This window comes from Apostichopus japonicus, chromosome 8 (assembly GCF_037975245.1).
Source record: "Apostichopus japonicus isolate 1M-3 chromosome 8, ASM3797524v1, whole genome shotgun sequence".
Lineage (NCBI taxonomy): Eukaryota > Metazoa > Echinodermata > Holothuroidea > Aspidochirotida > Stichopodidae > Apostichopus > Apostichopus japonicus.
Window position 1 is genome coordinate 33,927,410 of NC_092568.1, and position 16,444 is coordinate 33,943,853.

At 38.0% G+C, this 16,444-nt stretch overlaps 1 protein-coding gene and 1 long non-coding RNA gene across 8 annotated transcripts in view; one reads left to right on the plus strand and one right to left on the minus strand.

Annotated features, from left to right (window-relative positions):
• Positions 1-5,625: 5,625 nt before the first annotated feature.
• LOC139971695 (uncharacterized) overlaps positions 5,626-16,444 on the plus strand; it is a 38,212-nt gene continuing 27,393 nt past the window's right edge. For 2 of the 7 annotated variants that reach the window (XM_071978394.1, XM_071978398.1), the window contains exons 1-3: positions 5,628-5,753; positions 14,250-14,321; positions 14,626-14,697. In XM_071978394.1, the coding sequence (XP_071834495.1) occupies positions 14,253-14,321; positions 14,626-14,697 (141 nt within the window). In that variant the 5' untranslated portion in view covers positions 5,628-5,753; positions 14,250-14,252. Of the gene's footprint in view, positions 5,754-11,009; positions 11,131-14,249; positions 14,322-14,625; positions 14,698-16,444 lie in introns of those variants that run through there. The other 5 variants (XM_071978397.1, XM_071978393.1, XM_071978396.1 and 2 more) reach the window with 5 other exon arrangements.
• LOC139971706 (uncharacterized) lies at positions 7,052-10,474 on the minus strand. The gene is made up of 3 exons (XR_011794448.1): positions 10,335-10,474; positions 9,035-9,187; positions 7,052-8,764 (listed from the first exon to the last, which is right to left on the minus strand). It is a non-coding gene; the product is annotated as an uncharacterized lncRNA (long non-coding RNA).

Below are 16,444 nucleotides of genomic sequence, written 5' to 3' on the forward strand. Positions count from 1 at the left end.
GGAGGGGTGCATTTTTGGGAACATGCCAAATTTTGAACTCTTCTGACAATGTCGACTATCATTCTCTCACCTTTTCACAACATTTTCGACTTTTGCTGAACTATCCATCCTTTTCTTATTGTGAAATGTTGGTACAGCGCCAAGTTGAGAGTAGAATAAACTATACTTTCTGCATCACAGCGCTTATAAATTTCATAACTTAATTATTATTTCTCGAAATATGGACTTATTACCCCTGCATTTGATCTGTATATATAGGAATTTCAAAGTTGTATTCCAACAATTGGAGAACACATTTTCGTTGGCTTTCATTGAAATTACGAGACCTATTCTAACGAAATTTTCACATAAACTTGAACATTTAGTGTTTCATCAAACGTTTGACCTTCTACGTCGACATTTCCACTTTTTGTCGAAATTAGGAAAGAAAAATCAACATTTCGACGGGTAATATAACCCGTTCATTTCATAGTTACATTAATGATATCATTAATGTAACTATGAAATGAAAAAAAATTATCGTTTGATTGCCTGGCACTCATTTCGCTAACAGCGTGATGTCTGCAGCTGAATGATATTAGCAATGCCGTGGAGTGAATCCTATATAGTTGAAAAGGTGAGTGGCGAAAATATTATAGCCTACTGCCCTGTAGACTCTTCCCTGGATGGGACGCTACCCCTATGCCCCCCCCCCCCCCCATCATCCTTTCTGCCTATGGCCATGCGGCACTAATACCCATTTTCGTCAATGACATTTATGCCTTGTAATCAAGTGTCTTCGCTATTTTAGTTTACATAGGCCTATATCAGGTATGTTGGGGTCCAACTGAAGCCAGACTTAGATTTATAAACTAGTACTTAGATTCCCTATATATTCAAAACAAGGCTTCAAAAAGGGACAATCACCTCAGGATATTATACAGCGGAAGGACCATTCAGTTATCAACTGCCCCGCTTATGATGGAACATTTTACATGTCGTAATTACTTCGCAAATATATAATTTATAAATTTTGAGATAAAATAGTTAACATTTTCAGATAAAGCAGTCGAAAATTCGGTATGTCGACATCTGGTGGCAAAATTTTACAATAAAGTTTACAGTTTGATGTGAATCGGAATTTCAAGAGAAAAGCCGAAATCTGAAGATATAAAGTCGAAATTTCGCAAAGAAACTGACATAAATAGTTTGATTATGTCGCATTTCCAGAAAAAGACGACGAAGCAGTAAGAAAGCAAAGGAAACAGTTGACATTTCAGGAAAGTTAGAAATTTGGATATTAGACACTTAAACAGTCGATATTTGGAGAAAGAAAATTTGATATTCCATCGTCCCATTAGGGCCACCGTATATCTACAAAACTGAACCCTTTGTAAGATAGGCTACCCTTCCCAGCCCGCCCGCGTATTTTTTTTTCCCAGGACGAACGTGGGCATCGGCCAATCATATCCCTGGATTCTAAACATGTGACGCTTTTTCAAAAAACATGTTCTGAATCTTTTTTCCTAGTTTTGACCCCAGATTATGAACGAAAATCCTTCATTTTCATAGAATCTGGATCCCTAACCCACTTTCTAAACCCTAACTCTGATTTCAAACGAATTTGTAAATTCCTGAAAAACCTGAAACCCACGTTCGTCCTGGGAAAAAAAAACGCAGCCCGCCCCGCCACCAGATTTCTGTAAACTCAACTTGATATTGCTTTCTGCGACGCTGTTCTTGAATTTTGGACCCCATTGGACCAATTGAGAAATAAGACAAAAAAAAAAAAAAAAAACCAAAACAAGTAGAGAAATGATCCAAAGCCTTCAGCAATAAAAACAGAGACATTTATCTTACCTTCGTATCACCAAATTCATGCGTCGAATTTTCTAAAGAAGTTTAAACCGGTATGGAAATGGTGACACGTACGTTACTGAATTTCCTTGATCCACAGAACAAATCACGTTAGGCTATAGTCTAACGTATTGCTAGATAATCCACTTTTACAAAAAAATGATCCACATTTTCTTAAGTGCAAATAAACTATAATACCGAGGCTGCATGGTTTCACATTTCGCGAAATGATATCCCACATGAAATAATTAGACGTATACTTTTCACAAAAATTATAGCAAAATTGTTCACTTCAGAGGCGGGGGGGGGGGGGGGGGAGGGCAAGGCAAGGCAAACTTTTCGTGCCCTTTTTACGACCCACCCTAAGAGCTACTGCCGAGCACCAATTATGACTGAAAAACAGTATTTCCCCTTATTTGTGGGTAGAAAACGTTTATTAATTACCTTTATATGGTCACACAAGTTTCCTTTACTTTAGTCGTCCCCATTCCCATAGGCGTACGGGACCATTTCAGTTTGGGGGGGCAGGGGGGCAGAAACTTTTGTGCCCGAAAGTTCCCGTGACACTATCTAAGCGGAGCGCCACCATCGGTTGGCGCGTAGCGTATAAGAATTTTTTTGGCAAAAAATGCCTCTCAGATTGCCAGAAATGGCACTTCTGAGGCCTTGCAAGTTGCAAAAAGTTGGAAAAGATTCGGGCAAACTACTGCATATTTATATGTATGTATATATAAATATTTTTTTACCTCTTAGGCTGCCCGAATTTTTCAGGACTTTTGCCCAAATTTCTTGTCCTCTGGAAATTTGGGGTGGGGGCAGTCTGCCCCCCGCCTCGTACGCCTATGCCCATTCCGTTCCCAAAAATGTCGTGGGGAGGAGGAGGTGGGGGGGGGGGCGGTTTGTTGCCTTCTCTGGCTATGCCAAAGTTTCTTCTCGCAGAGTGTTGTGGATTAGTGGAATAGCCTGCCTGAATTCGGTTGTTGTGTCTGAAAGTGTAAATGCCTTAATTTAAAAATGCACTTGACAGGGGTGTTGCTAAAACGAATGACAACTGCGTTACACATAACGAATGACAATATGTTGTACACACTAAAAAATTGCGTTGACTAAAACGAATGACAGAGTATGACATCTCAGACATTTGCTTCACTCGGATATCACAGTTCAGACTTCGTGGGTATATTAAAGCTACGCAAACCGAGTGGACGCGAAGTGCGTGGCTTACAGATCTAATAAATTACGGACAAGATACAAACGCACCTTCAAGGATGCAAAATTGTAAGTATGATTATAAAAAGTAAATTTAACATCATTTTTCCGATATTAATTGTTAGAAACTAACAATACTATAATCTTGAAACGGCTTTAGTTATCTTTCTAAATCTACAGAGTAAATTTACATTAATGTCAAAAGCACAGCACTCAAGCGCATTCTCACACAAAAAAATCCCTGTGGTTTCTATCCGTATATAAATTACACCATGCAAAGCACTGCAACCACGTATCATGCAATTTTCCTCAAATCATTTTTGCGCAGGAAACCAATAACCGCATTTACTCCACTGTTCTCACCACTGTCCTTCGTTGTCATTCGTTGTCATTCGCTGTCATTCGCGAATGATAATTAATTTTAACCCTGTGTGGAGTCAATTGTCATTCGGTCATTCGCTGTCATTCGTTTTAGTTTGTCTCCTTGACAGGGTTATTTCCTGCAGTGTGGGAGTCTGCTTTCTTTTGACTATTTAAGGTTTGAGTTGTTGGTTTTCGGAGTGTTTTCATGAGGACAATTTCCTCCCTGACCTTTTTCTTACTAAACGGAATTAAGTCAATGATTCACTTGTCCATAACTTAAACAGTGAGCAGACACCTTTGGTAACGGTTTGGTATATTGTCGACGGAATTTTCATGCTGGCGCGAGAGATGGTCATTCACTCAGAGACCTTCCACTCAGAGATCACTGCTCAAATGCAAACAGAAATCGCCGTTTAACGTGAGGCGACGTCCAGCATAGAGATGGTCGTTGATATACAGATCGTCTACTCAGAGATCGCTGTGCAAACACAGCCAACCTTTCAGGAACTGTCCATTCAGCATTGGTCTTGACTTAGTAACCGTCGAGACGGAGAAATGGTCGTGATACAGAATTCGTCCATTCAGAGATCGTTCACTCTGAGATGATCGTCAACATTATGAAATCGTCAATTCAGAGGGTAGCATACGCCAATTAAAAGCCCCATTGACTTACACACTAAATCACAAAAGTAATGTGGCCTCTAAGTCTAGATAGAAGTTTTCACTTGCTAAACGCTACCCATCACCGGATAGCTGACAAGTTGGCCTTTCATGGCACCATCAATTTTCCGTATCATGACCTTGTAGATTTTTTGCTATCCGAGCCGGAAGTTTTCGTCACTTGTAAACAAACCTCTTCACTCAGTGGTAAACAAATTTCCTACGCTGCTCCTGGAAGGCCTAAAGGGGTCTAAAATTGCCTCAATTGACCCAATTTGTGCACCACATGTACTTCCATTCATGCTCTTCAACATGCAAGCCACAAAAAACTAGATTATGATTGATAACATGTCACAAAAGATGTTCTCCCGCTGCTTTTTGGCACTTTTCCTGAGATAGGAGAACAATCGAGCGGATTGATATAGACTCTAATAAGAGTATGCCACCAGAGATGGTCGGCTCAGACAGGGGCGTAGCGAAGGGGTTTTTGTTGGGGGGGTGTGGAGAATTTGATTTGCCGACGGATCTGGAAGTGGTGACTGAAATGGGGGAGGGGGTGTCCCCCTCCCCTTTTGAAAATTTTTAGTTTTGAAACGTCCTTATAGATGCAATCTGGTGTATATTTTAAGTCAAATTTGATTTGCCGACGGATCTGGAAGTGGTGACTGAAATGGGGGAGGGGTCTAAGGGGAGGGGGTGTCCCCCTCCCCTTTGTAAATTTTTTAGTTTGAAACGTCCTTAGATGCAATCTGGTGCATATTTTAAGTCAAATTTGATTTGCCGACGGATCTGGAAGTGGTGACTGAAATGGGGGAGGGGTCTAAGGGTAGGGGGTCTACCCCTCCCCTTTGGAAATTTTTTAGTTTTGAAACGTCCTTAGATGCAATCTGGTGCATATTTTAAGTCAAATTTGGCACGGAAGAAGCTCCCGTTCTCCTTTTCTCTATTCAGCTTTCCTTCTTTCTTCCCCTTCCGCTCTCTTCACCTTTTCTCTTTTTGCCGACAGACCCAAAATTTGCCGACAGCGACCAAATTATTGGGGGGGGGGGGTGTCACCCCCACACCCCCCCCGCTCGCTACGCCCCTGGGCTCAGAGATGGTTCATTTGAGTTACAGCAAAATTTAAATATTTATATCGTGGGCGGGGCGTGAACTTTTCAATCACAGAGTCGAGTTACGTCGACCGCTCGCTACGCCTCTGGGCTCAGAGATGGTTCATTTGAGTTACAGCAAAATTTAAATATTTATATCGTGGGCGGGGCGTGAACTTTTCAATCACAGAGTCGAGTTACGTCGACCGCTCGCACTGGACACTCGTACTCGTTCATTGAATTTTCAATTTACAAATTAAAATATATGAAAACGATGACATACAGCTCGAGGAATGTGTTAACATCGGCTTCAGCAACAAAAGACTTATAAATGGACGGCTTCTCCATTTGAGCAGCGACCTCCTAGTGAACGGTCTCTGAGTGAATGACCATCTCTGAGTCGACGGCGCCTCACGTTGACCCTTTCCGCGTTCCATACACAGCTAGTTTGGGCAGTACTCCCTCTATTGTTATGTACTGCTCAGCTGATCATGAAATACGTAAACGCGGGAAAACTGGAAGATTTTAACTGTACAGCACTTACTTCCGTCCGAGGGCCGATAACAACAATCACAAGCATTTTGTTATTCTTCAGTGAGTTTTTAGTTGATTATTTGCACCCCAATTAAAAATGTTGAAAGCTTGTTTGATCCTATACCTATCGAAGAGATAAAGTCAATAATCATGATAGAAAGTAAATGGTATAATGTAGGCTTACAGAAACAGCAGTAACATATAACAATTTTATGAGGGAAAGCCACTGATCAGTGTACAGATCAGTGGGGAAAGCTAGGCCTAGGCCGAGTGTAATTAGGTTCCCTGGTCGGCTACAGTAGCCTAACCATAAAGTGCTGTTAAGTCAAGTTGGGAATCTCATACAAAGTTGGCTGAAATTGATTGTTCAACACGATGAATTTATGTTTTAGCCTCGTTTAAAAAAAAAAAAACACCACTTAGCCTAGGTTTTGGTTACTGTACTTGTCTAGCCTTGTAAAGTAGTAGTAGTACTAGGCCTATACTACTACCACTACTAGTACTGAGGTGGTGGGCAAACAGGTTAAACTTGAAATTGTTCATAATACTATTATAGTATAAGGGCCTTTTTACAAATTTTATAAGATATTCTAGGGATGGGATCTAACATCCAGGGATATTTCTGGGGGACACATTTCATTTAGGATGGCACATAAAACACAGGGACAGCGTCTAGTCTAGGGATGCACCGGATCCAAATTTTTGGATCCGGCCGGAACCGGATTTTGCTGGATAGTACATGAAATCCAGCCGGATAAACTCCGACCGGAACCGGATTTTTTCATTACACAAAAGAAAATCATTAATAAGAAGTAGAAGTATTAAACAAGGAGCAAATTAGGCCATCAGCTGAAGCTCAAAAAGAGGCTGTAAAATCAGTTTCGTTCCAGCAACACTGGGTCTAGATTTTTAAAGCATTTTTGGGTAGTTCAATGCATCACAGACATTATATCAAAAGTTCTCCAAAAAATTTTCTGCAGTATTTTCGTAACGCACCCTGGAAATTGGGTATTTTATATAGACATTACGTGCTACGATGCTATGTATTAGGAACAAACTAAACTAACGTTAGATTTGGTACAGTGGTGCATACATACCACTCTTTTCTTATATGGTTAATTACGACTGATATATTTTTTTTTGTATAATAGTTGGGTCAGGGTTATAAGAATGGTGGAAGAGGATTCTGGTCTAAGGGTCAGTGAGGGTTGTGTTCAGGCATAACAAGTTGTGCCCCCCCCCCTCCATTTTTGCCAAAATGGTAATAAAACACATTCTCAACTTTGAAATATGAATTTTTACACATTATAACTTAAGGGTTTTAATTATAAAAATGTAACACTTTTAATATACTCAGATATAATGCTTTGTAATAAATCAAATATTTTTAGATTTTCCCCCTATGTTATGAATGCATTTCGTCCGTGCATGTATGCGTAAATATACACATATAATGAAAAGTTCCTCTCCATAATTGTTACACTCCCCATCCAAACTGTTTTACACATGTGACCCCCTCCCCCTCTACTTTAAATGTAGCTAAATCCCTAGTTACAGTGAGATGTGCCAATGCCCTAAGACCAGTGAGCTATTTCTTTTGTATAAATCAATATATAAGTTGGCACACTAAGACGTCATGGCATATCGTAGATGTGAAATAAAGTTATAGTCGGTAGATATCCGTTACCTTAGTACTCTTTCTACAGTCTTCTCCAAAACTAGGTACTTTCTCCATGTTACGGAAACGACATGTTTATAATTCGTATTCCTGCAAAAAGTGTTTCCAAGGGAGTTAACGTATAAAAGAAAAGATCGACAAGGTTTCCAATGGTATTTTGAATAATAATATTTCTATATTCTACAAATAATATGAATAATAAAGGTGAATGGTACAAATAAGTGAATAACGAAGACAGTTAACTTAAGCCCCAGATAGAAAGAAATAATGTATCTATTAAGACTGGGTCGATACACTCAATGGCGTAGTAGAGCTGGGCCTTTGCGATGATTCAAGATACAGGTTCTTCATCAAAAGGCGCGGCGCGGAATTAATAAGTGATTAAAAGTTCATCCAAGGACAGTTGTACTAGTTATACAGGATCCACTTCAATTCACTGCATGGAAGTCAGATATGGTATGGAAAAGGGAAAGTCCATTCCGTAGTAGAGGTGAAGATAATTAGATAAAATAAAAGTCACTAAAGACTTGAATATCCTTCAGTCAAAACTTGAACAGGTTCACAGAATGTATTAACAATATAAAACAGGTAACGAAATGTTACGGCAAAACAATAAAGAACCGTGATATTGGAACAGGGTCAGGGGTAATGGTTCCCCAACAACAGTATATAAACCTGTGACTGGTTTCAGCACGCGGTATTTGCGTCATCGTCATCAGTAAATGTAGTTGTGAATATGCAAGAGGTAAAGCATGCCCATAACACCCTCCTCCCCCCTCCCCTCCCCTCTCAGAAAAAAAGTGTGATTTGAAGAAAATGTGGATATTTATCATAAGGTGTCTGGTAGGTAGGGTAATCTACGTAAACTACTAATAGCTAAAATGAATATATGAATAAGATCATGTTTTCTGGTTCCTTTAAACTCTGGGGAACAAAATAATGACAACATGACTTCAAAAAAGTTAACCCTCTTCACAAACTTCAAACTTGATTAAAATTTCAGACTACGATATCAAGATTTAACACCATCACAGTTCATCCTCCAAATCATCTTCCCCTGCATCAACAATCTCAACATGTTCTTGGAAGTTGCTGCAATTTCTATATTTACATAGGTCTGTACACGGTAGTTGTGCATTCATACAGGAACATCTTCCTTTAAGACATTTGCCGACTCTACAGCTACTGCTGACACACTGAAGCAAAACATCTGGGTCAGGTGGCTTTGTCATCCAAGTGATGATAAGGTCATCATTTTCAAGTTTCCATCCATGTCCCTCTGGTGAGAGTGCACCAATCCTTTGCTGTAATGCCCTACTGTGAATAGCAGCCTGGTTTGTGCAGCGCTTAACATGCTGGATCAGAGCATCTTTTGTTGGTGGTAAACTCTGCTCTGAGGATGGAGAGGAACAGAAAACCTTGTACCATGAAATTGGATATTTTTTAGTCTCACATTTTATGATGGGGTACCAATATAATTACAATTCAGCTAGAAGTATGTTGCAAATTACTTTAAGAATTTCAATGGAAAGATAAACCTGATATTGCACTCAAAGTGTTTAGAATTTTTTTAATTTTCCTTGGGGGAGGACCCCCATATTCCAAAAGTCCTAGATCCAACCCTGAACACTCAATGAACCACACATTGAAGACAGTACTTTACCTTTCAATATCTGTATGTCTTCCTTGTCAAGAATTGTATCTAGTTTCTTCAACATAGAGAGTGGTACCTCACTTCAATGGCAACAGTCTTTCCTCTAATATGCATAAAATCTGGGCTCATCTTTTTTCCGCTCTGCTGCTTTTCGAAGCAATACTTTAATAAAATGAAATAAAAAATGCAAATTGTTTGCATGTTCTGTTGATCAAAATGTAAGTTTGAACAAGTAAGAACTAAGACATTATATAGTCAGTATTGCGAAGTTCGCCATACTGCGAAAATCGGCCACCCTTAAGAAACACACGATTTCACCATGACAACCTATAGCAACAGCCAATTTCACGAAAAATTACGAAGCTACAGTTATTTTCTCTCCAAAATGACCCGTGTGCAAGAAATTACTTACATATTTGTCAATAAAATGACGAAAGATCTATGAAGTCTGTTATAATTACTGAAAAAGCAACAGCGCCACCAATTTTTACCAGCGCCACACTGTAGGTTGCGTGGCCGAAATTCGCAATACTCTAGCAAGAAATACCAGTTCCACAATCACGAAGAATTTTCTTGGAAAACAACGTGAAAACAGTTTGCAGGAAAGAAAGTTTGGCCGTGTATCGTACTAAAACACAATTCTCCCACCATATGAAGTTTATTTTCTGGTGATTTATACCAGAAGATTTAGTTTTGGGGTGTTTTAAGTCTTAAGTGGGCGAACTTCAAAGTCACCATCCTACCATGTGATCTGCTCATCTTCTATGGACAAACAAAGACACATTCAAATTTTGCAAACCAGTGTCATGCAAAAAAGAATTAAAACAGGCTTTTTTTGACAGTACAGTACATTATCTCTTAATGTTATGGTTTAAATTATACAATGGTAGATTATATCTGTTACTAATAATAAAGGAGTCAGATACTTGTTCATGTTGGTAAAGCTAGACAGGCTGACCATAAGACCTTGCAAACCTAACCTTATTGCACCTTTGTTACACTTATTTTTTTAACTAATATAATATCTCTATCATTCAAATAAAGGGCCACAGTAAGAAAACTATGAAGCCTGTATTTAACACTTAGGCTAGTGCCCCAGATGGAGAATTTGAAACAAATTTCCATTCCTACCACCTTATAACAAAACAAATCAGATGACCATGCCACTAATTATATTATGTTCAGGTCCAACACTGTGCCCTTTGACTTGGATTCTATCCCTCAAGAGCTACTGATCTTGCAACTTCTCTTAACACTTCAACTATGCCACAGAAGTACAAGTAGAGTCGTGTAGTATGCTTAGGCTTACCGCCATCGAAAGTCTCTGCCTGCTGCAGCTTGTCCTGCACCCGTTTGCAACACCGAGTAATGCATTGTTTCTTTTCCCACATATAATACATTGTACAGACAATACACCAGAGCTTCTGCTTGGTTTCCTCGATCTTTTCCGTCAATTCTTCGTTTCAATTCATATGGGGTCTCCTCTGGTACTGTCCGTTTTCTTGCAGCAATGTGCTTGCTATCAATGAACCGCCTGTAACACTTATCGTGGAACCCCATCATACTATGCTGTTGAACACACGCTTGATCGTAGTAGGCCATGGAGTAATTAGTATTACGGCGATATAACTGTCTCCGCCGCTGAGATTAAGCCAATCTTTAGCGCAGGAAGTAACTTTAGTCCATCGTTTATTCGTCAGTGCCTTCACTGCTTCAAATTTCACAGAATCAATGTGCACTGAGCACTGTAGATTTTCGTGTGTCGGAGGACTAGCGTCCGTGGGAGCCGCCATGTTTGTTGTTTTCTACAAAGATTGCACACAGAACTCATGGCTCATTGGACAATTCATATCACATGATACAGATATCTCACTGGCGCACAACTTTTGAACGTAAAACGGCAGGCTTCTTAGCATACGCAATAAAAAATATAGTTCGATCTTTCGAGCGACATTGCAAAAAAACTGCAGGAAAGCACATGGAGAACTTTTGGATCATTAATCTTCATTAATTTATGTATTTTATGCTGTAGAGATATTTTAGACCCGCAGTTGCTGGAACGAAACAAGCGAATTTCGCCCTTCAGCTGATGGCCTAAATGTTAGGTGAGGTATACGCAAATCATTAGACCATTAAGAAAATTAAATTAAACATGTTAAACCTAATTTTTCCTTACTTTGAATGTTTTTATTAATTTTTGGAAATAGTTTACATCGATTTAAGTTAATACCAACACCTTTTTAAGGAATAATTCAGGCCAGATTTTGAAAAAGATCCAGCCGGATTTTGAAAACTATCCGGCCGGAACCGGAAAATTGCTCACTATCCGGCCGGAAAGTCCGGCCGGACCGGATATCCGGTGCATCCCTAGTCTAGTCCTCATAGTCTTACAAAGCCAATGCTATGTTGATTCTGTGGTACATGATACTACGACTGCTTAGATGGGTCTAGATAGCTTTGACACAGGTACTAGAGTAGATACGTGACTACTGTCCCTAGGCCTAGCCTGTTTACAGTAGGCTCGACAAATTTGCAACACGTATATATAGCGGTAATTTCCCCTAGCATATGCAGCTTGTAGACATCACCTACACGTAAATATGTGTTCACCGTGCCTAGATACAGTAGCTTCAACATGGTACTGGTAGATAAGTGACATTTGCCTCTAGCAGTATGTTAATAGCTATTTATTGGCTGTGAATAGGGTTACCTTATTTAGTGTGTGTGTATACATTGAAAACACATGATACATTTTTACTAAATATCCACAAAATCACATCTAAATCGTCCCTTAAAGACACAATCTACACTAAATAATGCTCTGTCGAAATTTGTCACATGACAATGATGACATTGGCAAATTCCCCTAGCACTCAGATTTCAGACATCATCAACATGTAATATACATGGTCACAGTGCCTAGTTAGCTTCCACACCAGTAGTTACTGTAGGTGACAACAGTCTCCTCTAGCTGATCCATAATAGCTATTTATTGGTCGTGAAAACCGGACTTAGTGAAGCCATATGATATCACAGATTCAAATGTGGCAGAAACAAGCAAAATGATGACAAATCATCCAAAAGGTGAACTGGGACCAGGCTTGGGGTAATTGTAATCAGTAATCGTAATCGATTACAATCGATTACATTTTTTGAAGTAATCGTAATCGATTACTTTTGTGAAAATTACAAAGTAATCGTAATCATAATCGATTACAAGGGCAAAGTAATCGTAATCGTATTACATTTATGATTACAGTGAAATTTGAATGAGAAGGGCAAACTTAGTAGAAATGATTAAAACTAATTCTTACTATTGGCTTTTAATGTGACCAAAGAAGTGTTCCTGCTTCTAGAATTCTCTAGCACAATAAACATAAATTACTGGGGATTTGATCGCCATATTCAAGGATTTTTTATCACCTGAATTATTCTGTTAAAAAAAATCACTGCAAATTAAGTATTTTGGTGGATCAGAATTTGCTTTACCAGAGTTGACCACTTTTTGATGAAAATAATTTACTTTTACTTTGGCCTTCCATGTCCCATGTACTGTGGAATGCCCCATTTCAAAGCTGTTTAGTTTTATTTTGGTGTTATAATGTAAAAGAGTTTTTAGTTTTGCTGCTATGCAGAAATTATTAGTTTACAAAATATAGTGTTGCATGAAAATCTTCATTTGTTTTACTTTAGTATTTGTCTGTTTACTCTTTGTCTGTTTAAATTGTATTTTTTACTGGACTTATGGGTTACACATCTTAAACGTGTTAAGGCATAAATGTGTAATGCCTGGTAGGAATTGTACAGTAGATATACTTCCACAATTTTGTCCGTATATACTGTAAATGCCCTTCCTTTGCCCTATTTCATTGCCCTATTTCCCGGCAGAGAGTTATATTAAACAGATATGCAGAGGATTGTGCAAGTAACCACAATGTAATCATGATTGTAATCCCGATTACATTACAATGTAATCGTAATCGATTACTTCAACTTTAGGCTGTAATCATAATCGTAATCGTAATCATACATTCTCAAGTAATCGTAATCGTAATCGATTACATTCAGATGTAATCGCCCCAAGCCTGACTGGGACTTTCTTGAAGTGCATATATTGTTCTGGATTTGCTCATCAAGAGTTGGTAACCCTTGTTCCAAAGATATGGGTTGTGCTGAAAAAGTGATATAGGGTTGACTGGAAAAAGAATGCTGTGATTCAATGTTATTTGGAAATACTTCTGTGGTTGGCTGAAAATTGAATTTTTCAATGATCATATATAGGACTTTGTATAACATCATAATTTTATAGGGAGGAATACATAATACAGTAATTCAACCAAGCAAAAGAAAAGAAGGATGTCAAGCCATGATCTAGATATTTCTAAATTTTACTGTAGTAAAAGAAAGGCAAATAATCACACAAAAATGCCCACAATCTAAAATGTTGCTCAAAGATAAAATTTAGCTATGTGTAATTTATATGCATTGCTGCTCAGAGAGACCATGTAGTTGAAACAACTCTTTGAATATAAGGATTAATCTACACATCCTTCACGAAAAACAAATTAGAATTCTCAAAGATAAAACTTCAAATTTGTGTTTCCTAGCATTATCATGGATTATTTTACCCAGTTACTGGTATTATACAGCAAACTTTTAATTTCACTTACTAAGTGACGGTTCTAAAAAGAAACTTTACCAGCACAAATCTATGTCATTCTGGTGTAAACTGATCAGAGTTTGATTGAATCAAATCATCAGTACCACTCATAGCCTCACAAAATTACTGTATACTACAGTATCATACATGCATGATATCATAAGTTTTAATTTTGAAGAAAATCGTGAGAAATTGTAGGAAAGAGTGGGACAATCATCTTTAATAGCTTAATAAATCACATAAATTTCTCTGCAAGACTCTTTCTGTGGGAATTTGCCTTTGGTGAGTAAGGTGTTTGTATTTTTCTGTACAAAGTGAAATTAGTTACATATTTTATTTTCAATTTTCACAAACAGCTTCATGTTATTATACTTTGCTGCCCTTTAAATTTATCATCAATTGAGCAGATAAGTTCTCAGTTTGTTTGCTGGAAAAACTTTTATGATAATAAATCAAGAGTTTAAGCCTTACATCAAAATTTCACCCCACTACCTTAGTATGTAATCTTTCATGTATAACAAGTTGTCTCAGAATATTGTTCAATTATTTGTTGTTTTTTGAAAGGAAATGGATTATAAGAAAATAGAAGCAGGGGAATGCACAGAAGAAAATGGGAACTCTTCTGATGAGAGAGAAGTATGTCTTTAATTGAAAATGTTTATAAAGAAATATTATATCTGAAAATTCCCACTTTAAGCTTTACTTTGATAACAAAATTTGTTTACATTTTCATATTAAAATATTGAAAGTAGGGTAGCAGGGCTTGACATACCTACCAGTGGTCCAGGTACAGTAGGTACCAATAACTGTTATGATCATAATGCAAGACGATTTTAAGCCCTACATATTCAAAATTTCACCTCACTACCTTAGTATGTAATCTATTATGTATAACAAGTTGCCTCAGAGAATTGTTCAATTATTTGTTGTTGTTTGACAGGAAATGGATTATAAGAAAACAGAAGCAGGTGAATGCACAGAAGAAAATGGGAACTCTTCTGAGGAGAGAGAAGTACGTCTTTAATTGAACAAGTTTATAAACAAATATTATATCTGAAAACTTCACTCTTTAAGCTTTACTTTGATAACAAAATTTGTTTACATTTACATATTACACTTTTGAAAGTAGGATAGCAGGGCTAAACATACCTACCAGTTGTCTTGGTAGGTATTAATAATGTTCAGAAGGAGTCATCCCATATAGTTCGGTCCAGGTATCACAAATTGTTGTGTCGCCTAGCATCCACTCGTGCTAAAGTTGTCATCTGCGGTCTGATTGCCTAGAGGGCAAGGTTCAGTCACATAAGTTGGTAACTTTGAATGGTTTCTTGAGTAGACCGTGTTCTGAGTTCTGACTTCTCCTTCACATTTGTTCACGTACATGTTGTCATGTTTCCAGAGTAGAAGGGATTTGGTTGCCAGGGATGGGTAGCACTTAGCTAATACTGGGGCCACGTTGTTTTGTTTGGTAGGATGGTGAATTACTCTGTTGAACAGCTATGTTTAAAAGTAATTAGGGGGCGATGGGGGCACCCATAAACTTTGATAAGGATTCTGTTTCTAGTGGAGGTGCTTATGGGCCTTTAGATCACAAGGAAAGTGGTAGTAATAGTTCTAACTTTTTTCTAATAGGGTTGTGAATGAGTGGAACCGTTTACCAGAGAAAGTTGTACTTGCATGTACAGTAGTGTGAATGGGTTTAGGAATGCTGGCCAAGCACTTTAAGCATTGTAATCGGGTCTGATTTTTTTGTTTCTTCAGTTTTTTCTCTCCTATAGGGTCCTGGGAACTTGAGTGTCCCTCCTGATCCTTTTTTCTACTAAACGAAGCCCAAAATAAGGCACAGCAAAAATGTCATTTGGTACAGTGGGTTCCAATTGTGAAGGGCATCATGGCAATAAGTAGGGCATGACAGCAAAAATGATGCTGAGGAAGGGCACTGATGGGATTTTGTGTCTACGCAGCACTTTGTCATTTGAGGAGCATTTAATATGTCTAATTAATCAGACCATTTTATTTTGGATCAGTAAAAATACAAGTTTCAGACAAGACATTGTTCTTTTTCCAGAACGAAAGTTTGTATGTACAGCTTTATGGAAAAAAACATGGCAGTGAATGACAAACTCTCTCAAAACTCCATTAAGTTGTGCATATTTTGCAAATTACGACTATTGGTATGTACAGTAATGAGGTATTATATTATGCCACCATGTACAGCTGTATTGGTATTCTGACACAAAACATTGTTTTCTTCATGTTAATGTGTTAAAGAACTTCATACTATCCTACTGTATTGTTGTTAGTGTGTGACACATTGAAGCCTAACCACTTCTGCAGTTCCATATGCTTTGTCAGCAGTAGTTTTTTTTATCAAAATGACAGTGATTGTGTATTGTTGATTTGATTTGATTTTCTGCATATTAACTATTAAGGAGTCTTGTGTCATTACCTCATAGATTTAAATAGCAGGAACTCGGCATAAAGTGGTTACAACTTGTTAAAAAGTTTTACGTATATATTGTAGTAATTATTTAGGGCTCATATATTTTAAGTTCAGAAGGGAATTTCCACATATTTATTGTTAGGCCTAGTAAGCAGCTGCCTCAGCTACTAGAACTATATTCAACTGATTCAGGGTAATTGCCTGCACATCCAGGCAGTCATGATATCGATGTTCAACAAACTTTTTTTTAACACAAGTTTATGAATGGTTTTTTTAAAGTACAGTACATTACGTTCTCTGTAAGCTCAACCCATTC